The sequence below is a fragment of the Gorilla gorilla genome, chromosome 6, assembly GCF_029281585.2.
Source record: "Gorilla gorilla gorilla isolate KB3781 chromosome 6, NHGRI_mGorGor1-v2.1_pri, whole genome shotgun sequence".
Taxonomy (NCBI): domain Eukaryota; kingdom Metazoa; phylum Chordata; class Mammalia; order Primates; family Hominidae; genus Gorilla; species Gorilla gorilla.
The window spans coordinates 136,666,423-136,688,908 of NC_073230.2; the positions used below are offsets into that span (position 1 = coordinate 136,666,423).

At 48.6% G+C, this 22,486-nt stretch overlaps 2 protein-coding genes and 1 long non-coding RNA gene across 4 annotated transcripts; 2 read left to right on the plus strand and 1 right to left on the minus strand.

Annotated features, from left to right (window-relative positions):
* The first annotated feature begins 495 nt into the window (after window positions 1-495).
* ARF5 (ARF GTPase 5) lies at window positions 496-3,856 on the plus strand. Its single transcript, XM_019031343.3, has 6 exons — window positions 496-720; window positions 1,238-1,318; window positions 1,640-1,749; window positions 2,219-2,290; window positions 3,120-3,245; window positions 3,370-3,856. Exons 1-6 carry the CDS (start codon window positions 654-656, stop codon window positions 3,454-3,456), a joined length of 543 nt encoding a protein of 180 aa, XP_018886888.1. The 5' UTR covers window positions 496-653; the 3' UTR covers window positions 3,457-3,856.
* On the minus strand, window positions 1,734-4,399 carry LOC129534619 (uncharacterized). Its single transcript, XR_008681255.2, has 3 exons — window positions 4,285-4,399; window positions 3,969-4,160; window positions 1,734-2,104 (listed from the first exon to the last, which is right to left on the minus strand). It is a non-coding gene; the product is annotated as an uncharacterized lncRNA (long non-coding RNA).
* Window positions 4,400-5,829: 1,430 nt separating this feature from the next.
* FSCN3 (fascin actin-bundling protein 3) lies at window positions 5,830-14,310 on the plus strand. 2 transcript variants are annotated; one of them, XM_019031341.4, is made up of 7 exons: window positions 5,830-6,134; window positions 7,444-8,140; window positions 8,468-8,586; window positions 10,572-10,731; window positions 11,517-11,687; window positions 12,334-12,534; window positions 13,745-14,310. In XM_019031341.4, the coding sequence occupies exons 1-7, from the start codon at window positions 5,991-5,993 to the stop codon at window positions 13,936-13,938; spliced, it is 1,686 nt and encodes a 561-aa protein (XP_018886886.3). In that variant the 5' UTR covers window positions 5,830-5,990; the 3' UTR covers window positions 13,939-14,310. The 2 variants fall into 2 exon arrangements, with proteins under 2 accessions (XP_018886886.3, XP_004046202.4); XM_004046154.5 differs by having other exon boundaries at window positions 5,837-6,134; window positions 12,329-12,534; window positions 13,745-13,919.
* Window positions 14,311-22,486: the final 8,176 nt, after the last annotated feature.

The following is a 22,486-nucleotide window of genomic DNA, read 5'->3' on the forward strand; positions in this document are numbered from 1 at the left end:
GAATTAGGAAGTAGGCGTTTTGAGGAACCATGGAAGCTAGCTAGCACTCGGGCACCTTCCCCTACCTCCCGCGCACTCTTCACACGACCACCTACTACGCGCAAGTCCCTCGGTGGAAGATGAGGCAGTAAAGGGAGGACCAAGACCCCTACTCGCAGCTTCCACTCCCCAAAGGAGAGTGGTGCACACGTTCAGTGCTACTGGTTCCCAAGGGCTAAAACCGGAGCCCCTAGGGGCCTGGACGCAACAAACCAAAGCCCAGCGGCCGGCCACTGAAAATGGGGGCAGGGGCCGCTGCGGAGCGATGAATCCTTTCCTCAGCCGCGCTCGGGCTGCCGGTTCGGCGGCCACAGGCTTGGCAGGCGCGTTAGAGACCCATACCCGTTCCCAAGTAAGGGCCGCACGGGACCCAGGCCAGCAGTGGCAACTCGCGGAGCCTCGGCTCCCCCAGGAGCCAGAGCCGGGGGAGGCGGGGCCGAGAGTCGGGGGCGGGGCCCGGACGGGGGCGGGCCCGCGGTGACGTCGGGAGGGCAGCGACGCGCGGAGGCGGCGGCGGAGCCTCCTCCTGCTGCTGCTGAGCCCCATCCCCCCGCGGCCGGCCAGTTCCAGCCCGCACCCCGCGTCGGTGCCCGCGCCCCTCCCCGGGCCCCGCCATGGGCCTCACCGTGTCCGCGCTCTTTTCGCGGATCTTCGGGAAGAAGCAGATGCGGATTCTCATGGGTGAGGCAGATCGAGCGCGCGGCCCGGACCGGGGCGCCGGCCCCGGCGCAGCCCTTCCGCCCCCGCGTCCCTCCAGCCCCGCTCACCTGGGTCTCTGGCCCCGAGTCACCCACCTCATAACGCCCCGGGGCCTCTGCTCTCGGGCGGGTCCCGGTCTGCAGCGCCGACCCCGGGGCCTGACACCCGGAGCTGCGGGCCTGGGTGGGGTGAAGCTCCCTCCGCCCCAGCCCGGCTGGTAAGAAGGGAGGATTCCGCCCTTGGAGACGACTTTTAAAAGGAGCGCGGCCTACCTCCCGTGCCCCTTGCCTCCCAGTCCTCTCCCGCTCCGCGCCCTCTTTGGAGTTGGCTCACGCCACCCGACTGCCCTCCAGGCCTCAAAGGTAGATAACGACGCGCACCTGGAGGCGCTCCCGCTCTCCGCCCCAGTCACCATCAGCTGTTGTGGCCTCTCCCTTTCCCTGGTCTCTAGGGGGCTCCCTCGCTCCCATCTCCATCCCTGTGCCCCTCTCCGTTGCAGTTGGCTTGGATGCGGCTGGCAAGACCACAATCCTGTACAAACTGAAGTTGGGGGAGATTGTCACCACCATCCCAACCATAGGTGAGCCCGGGGACGAAGCAGGGAGCGGGAGCGCCGCGGCGGGCCCTCGCGGGGTCTGCTCCCAGTTCTGCCACTTTTCTGGAGCTGACCCTGACACCAGATACAGCTATTTGAGAAGTGGGTCAGGGTATCTTTACGTGGATACCGGAGGCAGGGTGGATGTGACCTAGCCCCGCCCTGTTGACCGCCAGTTCTGGGGTTCTGTTCCCCTGGGCCTTGATCATTGCCTTCTGGTTTTGTGTCCCTGCTGAAATCTAAGTAGTTTTAGTGAGTTCCTTTCTTTCAGAAGTTTTCTCATATTTTTTTTCCAATTATCTGCAGGCTTCAATGTAGAAACAGTGGAATATAAGAACATCTGTTTCACAGTCTGGGACGTGGGAGGCCAGGACAAGATTCGGCCTCTGTGGCGGCACTACTTCCAGAACACTCAGGTGGAGTGTTGGGAGGGGACTTTCTAACCCCACGGGAAAAGGTGTTAGGGCTGGGAGAACAGAATTGTTGGCCTAGGCTGGGCCCCCAGGCCAAGGAAAAAACCCTTCCCCACTTCTACCCCTTCTGTTTGGCTATCCCCTACTCACTCTTCAGAACTCACCTTAGTCTTCCCCAGCTTGGACTTCTCTTTAGAAGCAGGATTCTGGGACCAGGCTGCCTGATTTAGCCCTCATAACATGTCTTTATTTCCTTGCACATCTTTGGATAAACTACTTCCTCTTTGCAGTGAGGTCTCTAGTTTGTGCCATGACTCCTGTAGAGCTTCTATAGTTCTGTAAACTTCTGTAGAGTTTACTAGATGAGAAGGATTGACACAATTACAAATGGGAAGAAAACAAAAAGGGCCACACTACGGTATGTCCCAGGCAGAAGTGATTGCTTCTCCTTTCTTCCTTCCTTCCTGCCCAGGGCCTCATCTTTGTGGTGGACAGTAATGACCGGGAGCGGGTCCAAGAATCTGCTGATGAACTCCAGAAGATGGTGAGTACCCAGAGCCCTGGGAACTGAGCCCTCAGCTTGGGGACAGAGTGATCTCTGTAGTGGTATAGAAGTCAGGGAGCCCCCCACAGGCATTGAAGACCAGGAATATAAGTTTTTCTTTGTGGACAGACACATTGTGTATCTCACCCTGTTTTGGATGGGAGTGACTTTTTCACTTTTTCTGTGCATTCTCTTGTCTTTTTTTTTTTTTTTTTGAGACAGGAGTTTTGCTGTTGTTGCCCAGGCTGGAGTGCAATGGTGCAATCTCGGCTCACTGCAACCTCCGCCTCCCGGGTTCAAGCAATTCTCCTGCCTCAGCCTCCCAAGTAGCTGGGATTACAGGCGCCCGCTGCCATGCCCAGTTAATTTTTGTATTTTTAGTAGAGACGGGGTTTCACCATGTTGGCCAGGCTGGTCTCGAACCCCCGACCTCAGGTGATCCACCCGTCTCGGTCTCCCAAAGTGCTGGGATTACAGGAGTGAGCCACCGCGTCCGGCCGCATTCTCATGTCTTTACATCTGAGTCTGAGAAGTTGTGGGAGAGATGGGACTTATATGTGGTAAAGAGAAACATTTTACATTCCTGCCTTTTCCATTTGGGAATGTTGTCATTTTGCCTAGGCAAGTACTCAAATTAGGAAAAGGTCTTTCTTTTCTGGACTTATGGGCTCAGGTCACCTCAAGCTCATTTACAACTACGTCTTGTCTTCAACGGCAGACTGCACAATACTTTTTTTTTCCAATCAAGATGCTAGGAGGTAGAAAGGGAATTCCCCAACACAGTAGAGGAGACGCAGCCTGGGTCCCACCTTCTCTTCTCCTCTCTCAGCTGCAGGAGGACGAGCTGCGGGATGCAGTGCTGCTGGTATTTGCCAACAAGCAGGACATGCCCAACGCCATGCCCGTGAGCGAGCTGACTGACAAGCTGGGGCTACAGCACTTACGCAGCCGCACGGTAGGGGTCCTGCCCGCCTGATGCTGAATCCTGCCTCTTGAGGGAAGCTGCAGGCTGGGACAGAGATATAAAGGCATTCCTTTTGTTCCTGGTTGCTGACCTCTTTCTTTCCTTTTCCCCACAGTGGTATGTCCAGGCCACCTGTGCCACCCAAGGCACAGGTCTGTACGATGGTCTGGACTGGCTGTCCCACGAGCTGTCAAAGCGCTAACCAGCCAGGGGCAGGCCCCTGATGCCCGGAAGCTCCTGCGTGCATCCCCGGGATGACCAGACTCCCGGACTCCTCAGGCAGTGCCCTTTCCTCCCACTTTTCCTCCCCCATAGCCACAGGCCTCTGCTCCTGCTCCTGCCTGCATGTTCTCTCTGTTGTTGGAGCCTGGAGCCTTGCTCTCTGGGCACAGAGGGGTCCACTCTCCCGCCTGCTGGGACCTATGGAAGGGGCTTCCTGGCCAAGGCCCCCTCTTCCAGAGGAGGAGCAGGGATCTGGGTTTCCTTTTTTTTTCTGTTTTGGGTGTACTCTAGGGGCCAGGTTGGGAGGGGGAAGGTGAGGGCTTCGGGTGGTGCTATAATGTGGCACTGGATCTTGAGTAATAAATTTGCTGTGGTTTGTACATGGTGTTGTCTGTAGCCTGCAAAGGAGAGGCTGGGTTACTGGGTACCAAGAGACAACGTGGGAGAGGATCAAAGCAGCTAAGGCTGCAGGGCAACCCCACCCACACATACCCTCAGCTCAGCTTCTCCCTCCTTATTCTTGGGCTGGAAATACTGTAGGGTTTCCAGTGGTGCAAATTTCATTCCTTCCCAGCTCCAAGGAGCCTTTGCTGAAGATTACAGGATCTCCCTTCATAGTTCCATGAACCACGTTACTGTTTCCCATCATTCTCGTAGCTACTTAGAGCCGTTCTTAATGTTTGCCTTGCACATTAAAATTAGAGGGGGAGAGAATGTGCGTTAATAATACGAATCCTGAGGTACATTTCAGAAAATGTGATTCATCAGGACTAGTCTGATGCCCAACAATATGCATCTTTAAAATTACCCAGAGGAGGCTGGGCGCGGTGGCTCACGCTTGTAATCCTAGCACTCTGGGAGGCTGAGGCAGGCGGATCACAAGGTCAGAAGATCGAGACCACGGTGAAACCCCGTCTCTACTAGAAAAAAAAAAATACAAAAAATAATCCAGGCGCGGTGGCAGGCACCTGTAGCCCCAGCTACTCAGGAGGCTGAGGCAGGAGAATGGTGTGAACCTGGGAGGCGGAGCTTGCAGTGAGCTGAGATCGTGCCACTGCACTCCAGCCTGGGTGACAGAGTGAGACTCCGTCTCAAAATAAATAAATAAATAAAATTACCCAGGGAATTCTGCCACTAATAGTCTATTACCCTTATTTTATAAAACATTGGTGGGGTCTGGGTCTTGTAGTTCCTTGCTGCACACCACTGAGACTCTTGCTACTTGGGAAGACCCCTCCTATGGGGAATAGGAAAGCAGGTATAAGGAACCAGGGGTGGCTGGGCACTGTGGCTCATGCCTGTAATCCTAGCACTTTGGGAGGCTGAGGTGGGAGGATTGCTTGAGCCCAGAAGTTAAAGACCAGCCTGGGCAACATGGCAAGACCCCATCTCTACAAAAATAAAAAATTACCTGGGCATGGAGATGGACACCTGTGGTCCCAGCACCTCAGGAGGCTGAGGCGGGAGGATCGCTTGAGCTTGGGAGATCAAGGCTGCAGTTAACTGAGATGCACTCCAACCTGGCTAGCAGAGCAAGACCCTGACTCAAAAAAAGGAACCAGGGGTGTGGCCTATTCCCCAAGTGTGATCGACTGCCCATTTTCCCTTGGATCCTAGCCAGGCTTAGGCAGAACTCATCATCACTTGTTTTTGCCTTTGTTTTTCTTTCATGTCACTTTTTCCAGGTTCTGAGCTGGGTTTTCTCCTCAAGCTTTGCAGGAAGTGAGTCCAAGAGACTATAACTCAGAGATTCTTTGGAGGGGAAAGATACCCTTGCAGGAGCTCTATCTGCCCAGCCAGATGTCCTACCCACCGGCAGAGCAGCTGGGGTTGAGGAGGGGTGCTTGGTGCTCTCTCCACCTAGGCCCTTCTCCTTACCCAGGTCCTGAGCCAGCCTTCCTGATGAATATGAGTAATTTGATGTCAACTGATTAACTAGGGTTTCCTCATACACCCTGCAAAGTAGCATCTGGAACATTTTGACCTCATCCTCCTAAGGGCCATAAAAGCTGATAGATTTTTCTTGGATATCTTGAACTTAACAAAATACTTGAGTTGCAAGGGAGCCAGGCAGAACTCACTTCCTTGGGAGGAAGGAGGTTGCTTTCTATCCTGTTACCAGAATGAGAAACGGAGGTAAAGAAAGGAAAAAACTTGCCTAAATTCACAGGTTGAAGTTCCGGATCCTGGTCTCAGCTCAGCCTACCTTGGTGCCCAGAGGGGAATAGGAAGGCAAACACCGGAGGCTCTGCACCCGCCTCCTCTAGGCCATGGATTAATGCTGCTGCGCCAGGGCCCTTTCCCCACTGTGGTGGGATAAGAGGCTGCCCTCACAGTCACAATGCTCCCGGGTCACAGAGGTGCTGGGCCCCAGGCCAGCCTCTGCCTGGGAAGTTCTCTCTGGGAACATCTGGTGGGTACTACAGGCCCTATTCCAGGCCCTATGGCCTGTGGAACCTCACCACGGGGGGGAGGGCTGGGCCAGACGGAGACATCACCTGTGGTGTCAGCCCCATGGATGAGACAGAGTGGATACACAGACATCCCAAGGCTGAGGACCTAAGGGTTGGGCTCATCAGCTGGGCAGGAACCTACCTCACCTTTGAGGCATGCAAGAATACAGTCACTGCAACTGCGAAGAGTTTGGGCAGGAGACAGGTGACAAAGCAAACTCATGCTGGAACCAGTTTTCTGAGTGGCCAAGCTGTGTGTGTGTGTGTGTGTGTGTGTGTGTGAGTGTGTGAGTGTGTGTATGTGTGTGTGTGTGTATGTACTTGCCTGTATATGAAAGTATACTGGAACCAGTTTTCTGAGTGGCCAAGCTGTGTGTGTGTGTGTGTGTGTGTGTGTGTGTGTACTTGCCTGTATATGAAAGTATACTGGAACCAGTTTTCTGAGTGGCCAAGCTGTGTGTGTGTGTGTGTGTGTGTGCGCGCACGCACGCGCACTTGCCTGTATATGAAAGCAGGGTGTACTCTCAACCTAATCACTTTACTAGGTTCTGCCAGTGCCAGGCCTGAGACTTTTCTACTCTAGGCTTTTGTTCACAGACCCTATTGCCCCATCTCCCACCTCTCAATTTATTCCGCAAGGTGAAGCCTCAGCCTTGCCCTTGCTGCCTTGTCCTTCTCTAACTGTCCCTATTCCCCATCCCAGCACAGGGTGGTTGTGTCAGAAAGAAGAGAAGTGGAGAGCACAGGGTGGTTGTGTCAGAAAGAGGAGAAGTGGAGAGCCCAGGTGGGAAAGCAGAATTGTGGGCATCCAGGGGAAGTTGGACCAGTGGAGTTATTGCAAAGCCTATGTTTCTGTTCTGGTTGTGGTTTGAGAATGGGGAACTCCAGAAGCCCTAGCAGTGTTGGCCTTCATTCTAGAGAGGAATGTAGGCACCTCTGGGATGGGTGCCAGAGTGAGGCAGGGGCGAAGTTCTTCCTCTTATAACAAGGTTGATCACAGCTGAACCAGGCAGTTGCATCTGAACTGTTTGTGCTCCCATCTTCATTCCTGGAGCCAGGGCCTGCCTATAAGAGCTTTTGCTTCTGTCTTGCCGTGCTGGAAGGCAACCTTTGGGGATGGAGGTATTGGCTAAGTGTGCTCTCTGCGGACAACAGCGAGGAAGAAAAAAGTAAGACTTACACCAAAGCGTTTCTTTAAAAATTAGGTATTGAAGAGTGGGATAAGAAAGGAGGGAGGTTTACCTTCTGTTAGCTGAAGGAGGTAGACATCTAGAACTTCTCTTTGGATATTGCCATCTGGCTGCAGGGGTGGAAGGGCCCAGAGATCTCGTGATGAGGGGATAGTGGGAAAGTGGAAGAGCTGACAGCAAGGAGATACCAGGGCTGATGTGGAAGAGGAGGTGGTTGGTGCTGATGAAGGTGCCAGGGTGATACAAGCCGTGACAGTTGCAGGGCTCCTTGGTCTGGTAACTTCGTGATACTGATTTCCCTCTTCTCCCTCCTGATGCCTCCAGACCTGGGAGATCCTGGTGAGCAATGAGCATGAAACACAGGCCGTGGTGCGACTAAAGAGCGTGCAGGGCCTCTACCTGCTGTGTGAGTGTGATGGCACCGTGTGTTATGGCCGCCCAAGGACCAGCCACCATGGGTGTTTTCTACTGCGTTTCCACCGGAACAGCAAGTGGACCCTCCAGTGCCTAATCTCTGGTCGTTATTTGGAGTCCAATGGCAAGGACGTGTTTTGCACTTCCCGGGTCCTCTCAGCTTACCACATGTGGACCCCCCGACCAGCCCTCCATGTCCACGTGATCCTCTACAGCCCCATCCACCGCTGCTATGCCCGGGCTGACCCCACTATGGGCCGCATCTGGGTGGACGCAGCAGTTCCCTGCCTGGAGGAGTGTGGCTTCCTGTTGCATTTCCGAGATGGATGCTACCACCTGGAGACCTCTACACACCACTTCTTGTCCCATGTAGACCGGCTGTTCTCCCAACCCTCATCACAGACAGCTTTTCACATGCAAGTGCGGCCTGGAGGGCTTGTGGCACTGTGTGATGGAGAAGGAGGCATGTTATATCCACAGGGCACGCATCTGCTCTTGGGCATGGGCTGTAACCCCGTGAGGGGTGAGGAGTGGTTCATCCTACAGCACTGCCCAACCTGGGTCAGCCTCAGGTCAAAGACTGGGCGGTTCATCTCAGTCATCTACGGCAAGTGCTGGACCCAACACAGCAATGGAGGGAGGGAGGGCTGGCTGTTAAAAAGAGGAAAATGTGTTTGGGATCAGCACAGATTTTTGAGTCTGCTAATAAGGAAGATCCTGGGGACCCAAGGGGATCTTTTGTGCCATCGAGAAGGACAGAAAAGCATGGGTATGGGATTTAGGGGAAAGTTGCCTAGGTCTTCTCCAGACCTACCATGGTCCAACAGAAAGTGATGAAGTTTGAGGAGGGAGGGACAGAAGCCCCTGTCATAAAACATGGAGGAGGGGCCGAGACTGAGGGGGAGGCTTTTACTGACATGCGCTTCCTCTGCAGATGGTGAGGTGCGTGCTGCTTCTGAGCGCTTAAACCCAATGTCCTTGTTCCAGTTTGAATGTGACAGTGAGAGCCCCACTGTGCAGCTTCGTTCAGCCAATGGCTACTACCTATCCCAGGTGAGACCTTGGCTTCCTGAGCAAGAGAAACCTTAAGCTCTGAGCTCTCCCTCCCTAGACTTCCTTCTCCTTTTTCAAGGCAAATGATGAGAGGATGATGTGGGCTGTGGAGGCACTTGTTGATAAACATTCATTTTCACCCAATGGGGGCTCCTTTAAAAAAAAAAACAAAAATCAACTTTATTAAGGTATAATTTGAAAGTTTGTAAATTATATAATACACATATGTATAAATTATGTATATTATTTACAAATAAGTATATTATGTATGTTTTATAAATAAAATGCACCTATTAAGTATAAAATTCAGTAAGTTTTGACAAATGTATCCATCCATGCAACCATGCCGTAAGCATATCACAAGTGAGAAAATATTTCCAACACCACAAAATTTCCTCTTGCTTCTTTGCAGTCAGTTTCCCTCCACCCTTGCCTCCCTCTCCCAGCTACCACTCATCTGTGTTCTGTCTCCGTGAATTAGATTTGCCTACCTACTTTAGCGTTTCTGATCAATGGAAACATACAGTATATATGGTACATACGTTTCTTGTGCTTGGCACAATGTTTTTAAGGTTCGTTCATAATGTTCGTGTGTCAGTAGTTCATTCCTTTTTATTGCCGAGTAGTATTCTATAATGCTGCTCATAAACATGATTTGTTTATCTATTCACTTGTTGATGAACACTTGGCTTGTTTCTAGTCTGGGCTATTATGAATAAAGTTGCTATAAGCATTCATGTACAAGTCTTTTTGTGAACATACATTTTCATTTATCTTGGGTAAATATGTAGGAGTGGAATTACTAGGTTGTATAATAGATATGTGCTTAACTTTGGAAGAAAGTGTCAGTTTTCTAAAGTGATTATACTATTTTACATTCTTGTCAATAACGTATGAGGGTTCTAAGAATTCCATATCCTCACCAACAGTAAAGCTGGCTTTTGGATTGTCTTTTTTATTTTAGCCACTCTAGTGGGTGTGTAATTTATGGATTTAATTCACATTTACCTTATAATTAGTAAGGTTTAGAATTTTTTTTTTTTTTTTGAGATGAAGTCTTGCTCTGTAGCCTGGGCTGGAGGGCAGTGGCTCAGTCTCGGCTCACCACAACCTCCGCTTCCTGGGTTCAAGAGATTCTCCTACCTCAACCTCCCAAGTAGCTGGGACTACAGGCATGTGCCACCATGCCCAGCTAATTTTTTGTATTTTTAGTAGAGATGGGGTTTCACTACATTGGCCAGGCTGGTCTCAAACTCCTGACCCCATGATCTGCCCGTGTCAGCCTCCCAAAGTACCGGGATTACAGGCATGAGCCACCGTGCCCGTTTTCATGTGCTCATTGGCCATTTGTATATCTTCTCTGTGACATATCTGTTCAGATGCTTTGCCATTTGTTACTGGGTTGTTTGTCTTATTAATGCATTGTAAGTGTTCTTTATGTGTTCTAAATCCAAGTCCTTTGCCAAATATATGTATTGCAAAAGTTTTCTCCAAACCTGGGGCTTACCTTTTTATTTGTTTAATGGATCTTTTGAGAAGCAAGTTTTTAATTTCAGTGAAGTTCAGTTTATCAATTTTTTTAAATGGTTACTGCTTTTCTTGTCCCAAGAAATCATTGCCTACCCCAAAGTTGCAAAGAACTTCTCTTATGTTTTCTTCTAGATGTTTCATAGTTTAACTTTCACTTTTATGCCTATGATCTACTTTAAAATGATTTTGGAGTCAAGACTGAGGTTTATTTCTCTCCCTATGATATCCTGGCTTAGTTTTTATGCTGTGCTCTGGGATACAGCACAGACTGGGGGAAGGTGAAGAGCTGAGGCCACAGCACATCTTCCAAAAAGGTTCTGAAAGCATCAACTCTGGGAGCATGAAAAAGGCTGTTGGGTGGGATGTGGGAAGAGGGTCTAGGAATAAAACTGATGGGAAGAAAGCTGAGATTGTCAGTCCTTACTCCTCATCTCTGTTTCTGACATTCTTTCCAGAGGCGCCACAGGGCAGTAATGGCTGATGGGCACCCCCTGGAGTCTGACACGTTCTTCCAAATGCACTGGAACTGTGGCAGGATCATCCTGCAGTCCTGCAGGGGGCGCTTCCTGGGCATTGCACCCAACAGCCTGCTGATGGCCAATGCCATCCTTCCAGGTGAGTGGAGCAGCCTTCCTGCCAGATGATTCCAAGTCAGGGAGAACTTTAGAGGGAGGTGGAATATGATTGTTAAGAAGAGCACTGAAGGCCGGGCGTGGTGGCTCACGCCTGTAATCCCAGCACTTTGGGAGGCTGAGGTGGGTGGATCACGAGGTTAGGAGTTTGAGACCAGCCTGACCACGTGAAACCCCATCTCTTCTAAAAATACAAAAATTAGCCAGACATGGTGGTGCGGGCCTGTAATCCTAGCTACTTACGAGGCTAAGGCAGGAGAATTGCTTGAACCTGGGACTTGGAGGTTGCAGTGAGCCAAGATCGTGCCACTGCATTGCAGCCTGGGCGACAGAGCGGGACTCCATCTCCAAAAAAAAAAAAAAAGCACTGGAGTTGGGGTCGGAAGATTTGGGTCTGTACTTGTTCAGTCACTGAATTTTTGTCATCACTTGAGCAAAGCACCTCCTTGAGCCTCAGTTTTGTCATCTATAAAAATGAACATTTCATTGTCTACAACTCTGCGGCCTCACAGAGTTGTCATGAGGATTAAACACATCAACACATCTCAAAGGAAGGAAGAATATTAAAGCTTCTTGGGTTTCGCATGTGCTAGGTACTCTCACAAACATTTCACAAGCACCTAGCATAAGACCTGACACATAGTAGGTGTTCATTCACTGTTAAAATATTGACCACACCCTTCTGCAATTAGCGTCCCCCCTCCTGCTTCCACTTGGGAAAACACCTAAAGGCAGCCCATCCAGATAACTCCTTCCTATTTCCTTCAGGCCCAAATGAGGAATTTGGGATTTTATTTGCCAATCGCTCCTTCCTTGTATTGCGAGGTCGTTATGGCTATGTGGGCTCCTCATCGGGCCATGACCTCATACAGTGCAACCAGGATCAGCCCGACCGCATTCATCTACTACCCTGCCAACCGGGTATCTACCACTTCCAGGGTGAGTGGCTCCTCTTCCCTGCCCGAGGTTTCACAGTCTAGTCCCTGCCTTAGCCCCACCTCAGACTTCAGGGCCTGCCACTCAGGGCTTGCTCATTATAAAAGGAAAAACAGGCCAGGTGCAGTGGCTCATGCCTGTAATCCCAGCACTTTGGGAGGCTGAGGCGGGCAGATCACGAGGTCAGGAGATCGAGACCATCCTGGCTAACACGGTGAAACCCCGTCTCTACTAAAAATACAAAAAATTAGCCAGGCGTGGTGGCGGGTGCCTATAGTCTCAGCTACTTGGGAGGCTGAGGCAGGAGAATGGCGTGAACCCAGGAGGCGGAGCTTGCAGTGAGCCAAGATCACGCCACAGCACTCCAGCCTGGGCGACACACCGAGACTCCGTTTCCAAAAAAAAAAAGAGGAAAAACAGGACCTCTGTTGTTTTCACACTTCAAAGCCCCAGGGTGGGTTGGCAGAACAGAAAACAGTGGAATCCCTATTGGCGTTCCTGCATTTCCATAGAAGGACCCGCCAGTGCAGGCAGGATGGGGCAGCCAGGGGAGGGTGGCACGCCTCCACAAAGCCCCTCCAAGGCCAGATCGCTGGAGGACTCCCCTGTGAATGGCCCACCAACCTGAGCTCTTCCTTCTCCAGCACAGGGGGGATCCTTCTGGTCAATAACATCCTTTGGCACCTTTTGCCCTTGGGGCAAGTTTGCCCTCAACTTCTGTATCGAGCTTCACGGGAGCAACTTACTCACTGTACTGGCCCCCAATGGCTTCTACATGCGAGCCGACCAAAGTGGCACCCTGTTGGCAGACAGCGAAGACATTACCAGAGAGTGTATCTGGGAATTTTAGGTAAGGGAGAGGAAGAGGTAAGGGGCTAGGGGAGCAGAAGCCATGGGGCAAGAGGAGAAGGGAGGTGGGTGGGGAGGCATGTGATGGGAAGACCAAAATGCACTCCCAGGCTGACTTCTGTCCCATAATTTGATCAACTCCCGACATTTATTCCTAATCTGTGCCATTTCTTTAGAGCTTACAAACCTGGGCTTGCTAGAAAGGGGAGACAGTTTCCCCTGCTATGCCACACTGACAGGTGGGCTTGGAAGGGACAGGGTGAGGTGTTCTTGTACATTTCTATCTCCATTAAGATGCAGAATTTCACTCTATTTTTAGGGAAAACGGATGACTTTGATCATGTGTGTAGGTGAAAAAAAAGATGTGCTTTCTATCCTTTGCACCTTCTATCCCTACCTCTTGGACCCCTGGGGCTCTTGAATATTTGTCCTCAGCCCCAACCCTTCTCCTGACCTCTAATGTCATGTCTCTCCAACCTCCTGATAGACAGTTGACTTGACTTCGTCCTGCCAGTTCCTAAAAATCAGCATAGCTGATATCAGCCTGCTCATCTTCCCTTCCTAAGGTGATCCTGTTTTCCTGCCTTCCCCAGGACCATCTTGGGCATTCCCTTCTCCCAAATGCTCAGGCTCAAGAGCTCAGCACCATCTCTCCACCCTTTCTTTCACTTCCTTAATCAAACCCTGCAAATACTTGGCTACTTCTTTAACAATGCCTCTTGTGTGCTTGCTTCTTCTTAATTACCATTGCCACCACTTGGCTCCAGGCTTTTCTCCAGAAGCACTGCTTCTAGGGCTCCCTCAAAGCATTTCCTGCCGCCAGATCTGTCCATCCAATCTCATCTCCGACATCCAATCTCATCTCCACAGTTTGCTTTTATAACGTGCTGCTTCCCTTCCATCATTCCCTGTTCACACTCTTCAGGGCACCTTGTTGCTCTTAGTCCTGTCCTTCCTAATGGACCTCACTTTCCTGACTTATTGTGCAAAGTGCTTTGTTTTTGACATCACACAGACCTGGAATCAAGAGCTATTAAGCTTCTTCCTTTAAGTTAACTTCACATATGTCTAGGGTGGATCCCTCATCAAGAATAGGATAAATCACTTTATTCTTTTTCCTCCCAAGGACCTTACCCAGTATTCTAAAAGCCAGAGATCAGCAAATGACTGACTTGATTGCTGACCATTTATATTTCCTCTTTCCTCTCCAGGTCAATGGGATGTCACCTACCAAAATCCAAATCCTCCAGGAAAAACTACTACACTAAATGGACCAGGAACCTCAGAGTCAAGATGCAAGAGAAGAACATCTGTTACAACTTTTCCTACCCAGTTTAGCAAAACACCTGTTTTATGCAACAATACATCACAACAGGCCACCCCCAAGATCCTTGTGTGCATCTGACTCAGTATAGAGTAGGGGTCTGGATGAGGGTTGAAACAGACGCCCCAGGCTGCTCTAAGTTCTATACAGGAGAGACCAAATGGCAAGCAGTTCTTCCACTGATCTTCCCCGTCCCCATCCAGAACTGCTAGACTTTTTCCAGTGAACCCATGAGCAGCCAGCATTGCCCTGAAGGGTTTAGAATCCAGTTATGACTTTAAATATCTTTTTGGTTTAGAAAAAAGGAAAGATTGTTAATCTCGTGAGCACAGGATAATGGTAATAACACTTTATGCTTGTATAGGCCACTTTACCTCCTCCTACCACGATTTATTTAACTTCACCACCCATCATTACCTTTTTTGCAGTGAAGTAGGTACTTCCTCCACCACTTCTTACCTTTTTTTTCTTTTTTTTTTTGACAGAGTCTTGCTCAGTCACCCAGGCTGAAGTGCAGTGGCAGTGGTGTGATCTTGGCCCACTGCAACCTCCGCCTCCCGGGTTCAAGCAATTCTCCTGCCTCAGTCTCCCAAGTAGCTGGGATTACAGGCGCCCGCCACCACCCCAGCTACTTTTTTTTTTTTTTTTTGTATTTTTAGTAGAGACGGGGTTTCATCATGTTGGCCAGCCTGGTGTCGAACTCCTGACCTCAGGTGATCCACCCGCCTCGGCCTCCCAAAGTGCTGGGATTACAGGTGTGAGCCACCGTGACCGGCAGACTTCTTACCTTTCACAGACAGCAAAAGTGATTTGCCCAAGATCTCATGACTAATCACAACACAGCTAGGCTTCTGACTCAAATCCAACTCTAATGTCCACCATTCTTTCAGTCAAAGCAGGATTTCCAAAACGTCTGTCATTCTTACACTGTTTTTGTGATTTTGGCCTTTATCTACCTACCATCTGCCCTATTAATGTTTTTATTGACATAGACTCTTAAATACATTTATTTAGAAAGGAATATTTTTTCACTATCATAAAATGGAAAACCAGTATCGCTTACCATAAGTGGAAAATGACTATAAAAATAAATACAGGTATACCTCAGAGATATTGTGGGTTCAGTTCCAGACCACTGTGATAAAGCAAATATGGCAATAAAATAAGTCACACAAATTTTTTGGTTTCCCCAGACATATAAAAATTATGCTTACACTATACTATGAAGTATGCAATAGCATTATGTCTTAAAAACAATGTACATACCTTAATTTTAAAATACTTTATTGCTAAAAAATGCTAATGATCTGCCGGGGGCAGTGGCTCACACCTGTAATCCTAGCGTTGGGCATTAGGGAAGCCTAGGCAGGCAGATCACTTAAGGTCAGGAATTTAAAACCAGCCTGGCCAGCATGTTTGAAACCCCATCTCTACTAAAAATACAAAAAATTAGCCAGGTGTGGTGGCAGATGCCTGTAATCCCAGCTACTCGGGAGGCTGAGGTAAGAGACTCACTTGAACCCAGGAGGCGGAGGTTGCAGTGAGCTGAGATGGCGCCACTGCACTCCAACCTGGGCAAAAGAGCAAGACTCCATCTCAAAAAAATACATATATATGCTAATGATCATTTGAACCTTCAGTGAGTCATAATCTTTTTGCCAGTGGAGGATCTTGCCTCAATGTTGATGGCTGCTAACTGATCAAGGTGATAGTTGCTGAAGGTTGGGGTAGCTGTGGCGATTTCTTAAAATACGACAATAAAGTTTGCTGCACTGATTGATTCTTTCTTTCACAGATGATTTCTCTGTGGTGTGTGATGCTGTTTGATAGCTTTTGACCCACAGCAGAACTTCTTAAAAAGTTGGAATGAATTCTCTCAAACCCTGTTGCTATTTTATCAATTAAGTTTATGTACTGTTCTAAATCTTCCATTGTCATTTCAGAAATGTTCACAGCATTTTCAGTAGGAGTAGATTCCATCTCAAGAAACCACTTTCTGGCCGGGTGCGGTGGCTCAGGCCTGTAATCCTAGCACTTTAGGAGGCCAAGGCGGGCGGATCATGAGGTCAGGAGATCAAGACCATCCTGGCTAACACAGTGAAACCCCATCTCTACTAAAAATACAAAAAATTAGCCAGGCATGGTGGCGGGCGCTTGTAGTCCCAGCTACTCGGGAGGCTGAGGCAGGAGAATGGCGTGAACCCGGGAGGCGGAGCTTGCAGTGAGCCGAGATCACACCACTGCACTCCAGCCTGGGCAACAGAGCAAGACTCTGTCTTAAAAAACAAAAAACAAAAAAAAAACACTTTATTTGCTCATCCATAAGAAACAACTCTTCACCGGTTCAAGTTTTATCACAAGATTATAGTAATTCAGTCTCATCTTCAGGCTCCACTTCTAATTCTAGTTCTCTTGCTATTTCACCACATCTACAGTGGTTTCCTCCAATGAAGTGTTAAATTCTTCAAACTCATCCATGAGGGTTGGAAATAAACTTCTTCCAAACTCCTGTTACTATTAATATTTTGACCTTCTCCCATGAATCATGAATGTTCTTAATGGGCATCTAGAGTGGTGAATTCATTTCAGAAGGTTTTCAATTTACTTTGCTTGGATCCATCAGAGGAATCACTAATGTAAGACAGGTATAGCCTTATAAAATGTATTTCTTAAATACTAAGACTTGAAAGTCAAATTTACTCCTTGATCTGCAGGCTGCAGAATGGATGTTAGGTTAGCAGACATGAAAACAACATTAATCTCCTTATACATCACCATCAGAGCTCTTGGGTTACCTCTCAATTAAGGCATTGTCAATGAGCAGTAATATTTTAAAATCAATATTTTTTTTCTGAGCAGTAGGTCTCAATAGTGGGCTTAAAATATTCCATAAACCACGCCATGAACAGATGTGCTGTCATCCAAGATTTGTTGTTCCATTTACAGAGCACAGGCAGAGTAAGTTTAGCATTATTCTTCAGGGCCCTAGGATTTTCAGAATGATAAATGAGCACTGGCTTCCACTTAAAGTCACCAGATGCAGTAGCCCCTCACAAGAGAGTCAATGACTGTCTGTTGAAACTTTGAAATCAGGCATTGACTTCTCCTGTGTAGTTATAAAAGTCTAGATGGAATCCTCTAATAGAAGCCTGTTTTATCTATATTGAAATCTGTTGTTTCGTATAGCCACCTTCATCGGTGATCTTAGCTGGATCTTCTAGATCTTGCTGCAGCTTCTATAATACATCAGCACTTGCTGCTTCACTTTGCACTTTTATGTTATGGAGATGGCTTCTTCCCTTAAGCCTCATGAACAAACCTCTGTTAGCTTAACAAACTTTTCTTCTGCAGCTTCCTCACTTCTCTCAGCTTCATAGAATTGAAGAGAGTTAGGGCCTTGCTCTGGATTAGGCTTTGGCTTAAGAGAGTGTTGTGGCTGGTTTGATCTATCCAGGCAGCTAAAACTTTCTCCTGTCAGCAATAACACTATTTTACTTTCTTATCATTTGTAGGTTCACTGGAGTAGCCCTTTTAATTTCCTTCAAGAACTTTTCTTTTGCATTCACAATTTGCTAATAACTGTTTGGCAAAAGAGGCCTCGCTTTCCACCTATCTCAGCTCTCAACAGGTCTTCCTTACTAAGCTTCATCATTTCTAGCTTTTGCTTTAAAGTGAGAGATGTGTGACTGTCCTTTCTTGAACACTAAGAGGGAATTGTAGGGTTATTCATTGGCCTAATTTCAATATTGTTGTCTTAGGGATTAGGGAGGCCTGAGGAGAGGGAGAGAGAAGTGGGAAAGGCCAGTCCGTGGAGCAGTCAGAACACACATCACATTTATCAATTAAGTTCACCATTTTATTTTATTTTATTTTAGACAAAGTCTCGCTCTGTCACCCAGACTGGAGTATAGTGGTGCAATCTCAGCTCACTGCAACCTCCGCCTTCCGGGTTCAATGGATTCTCCTGCCTCAGCATCCCAAGTAGCTGGGATTATAGGCACGTGCCGCCACACCCAGGTAATTTTTGTATTTTTAGTAGAGACAGGGTTTCACCATGTTGGTCAGGTTGGTCTCAAACTCCTGACCTCAAGTGATCTACCTGCCTCGGCCTCCCAAAATGCTAGGATTACAGGCATGAACCACCAAGCCCAGCCAAGTTCACCATTTTATATGGGTGTGAGTTGCAGCACCCCAAAACAATTACAATAGTAACATCAAAGACCATTAATCACAGGTTACCATAACAGATAACAATGAAAAAGTTTGAAATACTGCAAGAATTACCAAATTACCAAAATGTGACACAGAGACAGAAAGTGAGCACATGCTCTTAGAAAAGCGGTACCAACAGACTTGCCACAAACCTTCAATTTGTTTAAAAAAAAAAAAAGCAGTATCTGTGAAATGCACTAAAGCAAAGTCAAAGTGCACTGAAATGAGGTGCACCTGGATAATGAAAATAAAGCGATGATATAAAATCCTAGTTAAACTTTTCTTCCCTGCCCAAGGCTCATAGCCTGAGGTTCCTTTTCCCTTTACTAATAAAGGAGATGAACTACTTTTTTTTTTTTTTTTTTTTTTTTTTTAAGACAGAGTCTTGCTCTACTGCCCAGGCTGGAGTGCCGTGGCATGATCTGGGCTCACTACAACCTTCACCTCCCAGATTCAAGCAATTCTTCTGTCTCAGCCTCCCGAGTAGCTGGGACCACAGGCTCCTGCCACCACGCCCGGCTAATTTCTGTATTTTTAGTAGATATGGGGTTTCGCCATGTTGGCCTGGCTGGTCTCAAATTCCTGACCTCAAGTGATTGGCCGCCTCAGCCTCCCAAAGTGTTGGGATTACAGGTATGAGCCACCGCACCCGGCCAACAACTATTAAAGTGGCACCAAAGACTAGGACCAAAATGAAACTTTCTCCTTGATACAATCAGAATTGAAAGGGAGTTGAAAAGGGAATAATTTTCTCACTTCTGACTCAGTATTATTTGAATCAACATACACACGCTTCCTAAAACATTCTTAAATACCAACAGTGCTGCCTATTCCCCACTTTGGAAAATTTGCCCCATACCATAATGAATGTCTGATTTTTAAATCTGTTGACAAGAGAAGGCTGAAACTGGAACATAAGAGAGATTCAGTTTGGATAGAGGAAAATGACTTTATTTTTTGTAAGTATATCACCCCTCAGGAGATACAAAAGAATTTTTTAAAAATTTCAGTCCAGTAATAGGTGAGGTAAGTGAAAAGTGAGAACACTGAAGGTGAGGGCATCTCCTTTCCTAGAAAGCATTAAGAATAGGCCACTTGCTGGGTGCAGTGGCTCACGCCTGTAATCCTTGGGAGGCCGAGGCAGGAGGATCACTAGAGCCCAGGAATTCGAGAGCAGCCTGGGCAACACAGTGAGACTTTGTCTCTACTAAAAATACAAAACAATTAGCCAGGCATGGTGGTGTGCACCTGTACTCCCAGCTACTTGGGAGGCTGAAGCAGAAGGATTGCTTGAGCCTGGAGGTCGAGGCTGCAGTGAGCTGAGGTTGCACCACTGCACTCCAGCCTGGGCAACAGAGAAATAACGTGTTTCAAAAAAAAAAAAAAGATAGTGCTCTATTAACCTTGAAATTTTATATCCACATATGTGCAGTGGGATATGCTCTTCAGAGAGATAGGACCTTGGAGGTCATTTAATGCCGAATCTCTCCCTCAGTATTCTAATCCCCCCAGCTACCTGCAGGGGATGCATTTAAGACTTCCAGCAGATACCTGAAACCACAGATAGTACAATATCATACATATACTCTTTTTTTCCTATGCATACACACCTAGGGTAAAGTTTAATTTATAAATTAGGCACAGTGAGAAGTAAGCAATACTAATAGTAAAATAGAATGATTATCACAAATGCCACTATAGCTACTCTTGCACTTTGGGGCCATTATTAAGTAAAATAAGGGTTACTTGAACACAAGCACTGCAATGCCAAGACAGTGATCTGATAATCAAGACTACTACTGACTAGTGAGCAGGTAGCATAGACAATATGGAGATGCAAGATTTCTCAGGCTACTCAGCACGCAATTTAAAATCAATGAGTTGCTTATTTCTGGAATTTTCCATTTAATATCTTCAGGTTGCAGTTAATCACAAGTAACTGAAACCCAAAAAGTAAAACCATGGACAAAGCGGGGAATACTGCACACACTCAGATGCATGGGCATGCATGTGTGTACGCACATGCATGCACACGTGTACACACACACACACACAATCTTATGCCCTGTTCCCCACATGGCCAACTGTCATGGGATCCTTGAGGGGTTGCTTTTCCAGCCGGAAACTTCTGTGGCTAGTGGTGCCTTTGCCTGAGTTTTGCTCAGGCTGCTGGGCTCATTCCACACACTCAGCCTAGCAGGCTGCACTCAGCTCGTGCTACTGTCCTGGATCACCTGCCAAGAGTGAGCCAGGAGTGGAGCAGTGAGGGGTGTGTGAACAAGCGGGGGGTCTAGCCACTGTGCACAGCCAGGCATGCCGGCTGTGGGGGGCAGGCAGCTCCAGGTGCTGGTACAGATGCCGGCTCTGTGCAAGGCTTCAGCAGGACCGCAAGAAGCTTCCACTGCAGGTGCTGGGGAATGAAGTGGTGCCTGGAAATTTGGAGATGCCAGGAACCACAGGGCCCCAAAGAGGGTATCACAACCCTGGCTCGGGGAACCCCTAGGTCTGGGGTCCCTGAACGGCCACAGCTCTTCTCTCTTTCTCATCACCCACAACATGGTGAGTGTGTGTGTGTGAGTGTTTCAGTTCTGTTGGTGTTACAGCTCTTTCAGTTCCACCATTTGGTGGATCTGGAGTTTTTGTCCCATGTCCAGGAAGAATGAGGTATGTGGACAACTGCAGGGTGAGCAAGGCAGAGAGGATCTTCATTGAGCAACAGAACAGCTCTCAGAAGACCGGAAGTAGGTAGGTCCTTTCTGCCGGCAGGTCATTTCAACTAGTCGAGGACACCTGAGGTGGGTAGCTCCTTCCCTCAGCTGGTAGTCCCAATGTCTGTGTGACTCTGGCTGAGTCCTGGGGTTTTTATGGGCTCAGAAGGGAGGAGTGTGTGCTAACTGGTCCATAAGTGGCCATGGGTAGGTCTGGAAAAAGCACCATCTGACTGGCCAAGGGGTCAACAATGAAGTCCTCACTCTGGGCCTCCTACTTCACCCAGAACTGGCAGCCTGGCCCCCAGGCTTCAGGCCATTCTTGGCTTAAAGGTGGGGTTTCTCTGCAGAATTGCCCCTTTCTGCCCAGGAACCTGTCTGCCTCCCACTATCAACATGCTATCCATGGCACCTAGGCTGTTTGTGCTGAGGGGTGCCTGCAGGCCCACACTAAGATGCCCTCAGTCCCCTCCCTCTGGCCTTTCTCCTGCACTTGCTGGCACCCAAAGTCTGGAGGGGGCCAAGGTGGTAGGGGGGCTGGTGTGTCAGTGCCGCCCAGAGCATACACACACCCAGCCAGGTCATGACAGTGCCCAGGTGCAGCCACAACTTTATTCCACACCCTAGTGGACTCTGGGGGCAAGGAGAAGCCAGGGAGTGGGAGCAGGCACTTCTAAGCCTGTGGGGCAGGGGCTTCCTGTGCCCCTAAGAGTGCAGGGATGCCTGGGTCTGGAGCCACAGCCAGGCAGCTGCAGCTGTGTCCAGGAGCACCGCGCTCCCACCCTGCAAACTTTGTTGGGGGCATGGCTCCTGCCTGTTCTGGGTTCCCGCTGTCCTTTCAGAGCACACAACCCCAGCCGTGCCTCCCCATCTGCAGCCAGCATCTTCACAGCAGCAGCTCAAGATGGGTTGCCACTACCACCACAACCATGAGGCCTCAGCTGAGACAGCTCCTTCTGTGACCGATGTCAGTCCTGTCGCTGAAGTGAATGAATGCTTGTTCTCAGACTGCACTGTGCAGATTGTCACCCCATAAAACCTCATCTCTTTCTGTTCTGCCTAGCAGGACCTCCAGCTTGAAAGTAGAGAAGGCAAGGCAGGGGCAAGATGTGCTCTATTACCCTTGAAATTTCATTCTAGAGCTGTGCAGTCCCGTAGAACTTTCTGCAATGACTGAAATGCTCGATAGTCCTTACAAGCCACATGTAACTACTGAGCATTTGAAATGTGGCTAATGTGAGTGAAGAACTGCATTCTTCTTTTTTTTTTTTTTAATGTGAATTACATTTAAATAGTCACATGTGGTTGGTGGCTACTTATTTAACAGCACAGTTCAGCACAGCACAGTATTTGATAATGAAGAGGCCTCTTGAATGACGTCTTCTGGATCAGTACCTATCCCAGATAGGAGTAAACAACGCCCCCACCTCTCCACCCGCCGACAAGCATTGCACCATCATTATCCATCCCCTGCCTTTCAAAAGGGAAAGAATTTTGGAAGGATAAGCCTATCCTCCTTGCTGAATATCCCATTCTTCACCCCCTTTCCCCCATATTCCTCCCTTTCTCCACATCCTGAGACTTCTCAGGAAGGGCCTAGACCTTTATTTGAAGGCACAGAATTGAGAAGGTTTGGAACCTACTGCCAAAAGAACCAAGCAAACATGCCCCTGGAGAATGTATAAATAAAGCACATATAAATGGAAAGC

Coding starts and splice junctions, on each gene's coding strand:
- ARF5 (XM_019031343.3), top strand. CDS start 654: ATGGGCCTCACCGTGTCCGCGCTCTTTTCGCGGATCTTCGGGAAGAAG. Junction 721..1,237: donor GCAGATGCGGATTCTCATGG/GTGAGGCAGATC, acceptor TCTCCGTTGCAG/TTGGCTTGGATGCGGCTGGC. Junction 1,750..2,218: donor ACTACTTCCAGAACACTCAG/GTGGAGTGTTGG, acceptor CTTCCTGCCCAG/GGCCTCATCTTTGTGGTGGA.
- FSCN3 (XM_019031341.4), top strand. CDS start 5,991: ATGGATGAGACAGAGTGGATACACAGACATCCCAAGGCTGAGGACCTA. Junction 8,141..8,467: donor GTTCATCTCAGTCATCTACG/GCAAGTGCTGGA, acceptor CTTCCTCTGCAG/ATGGTGAGGTGCGTGCTGCT. Junction 8,587..10,571: donor ATGGCTACTACCTATCCCAG/GTGAGACCTTGG, acceptor CATTCTTTCCAG/AGGCGCCACAGGGCAGTAAT.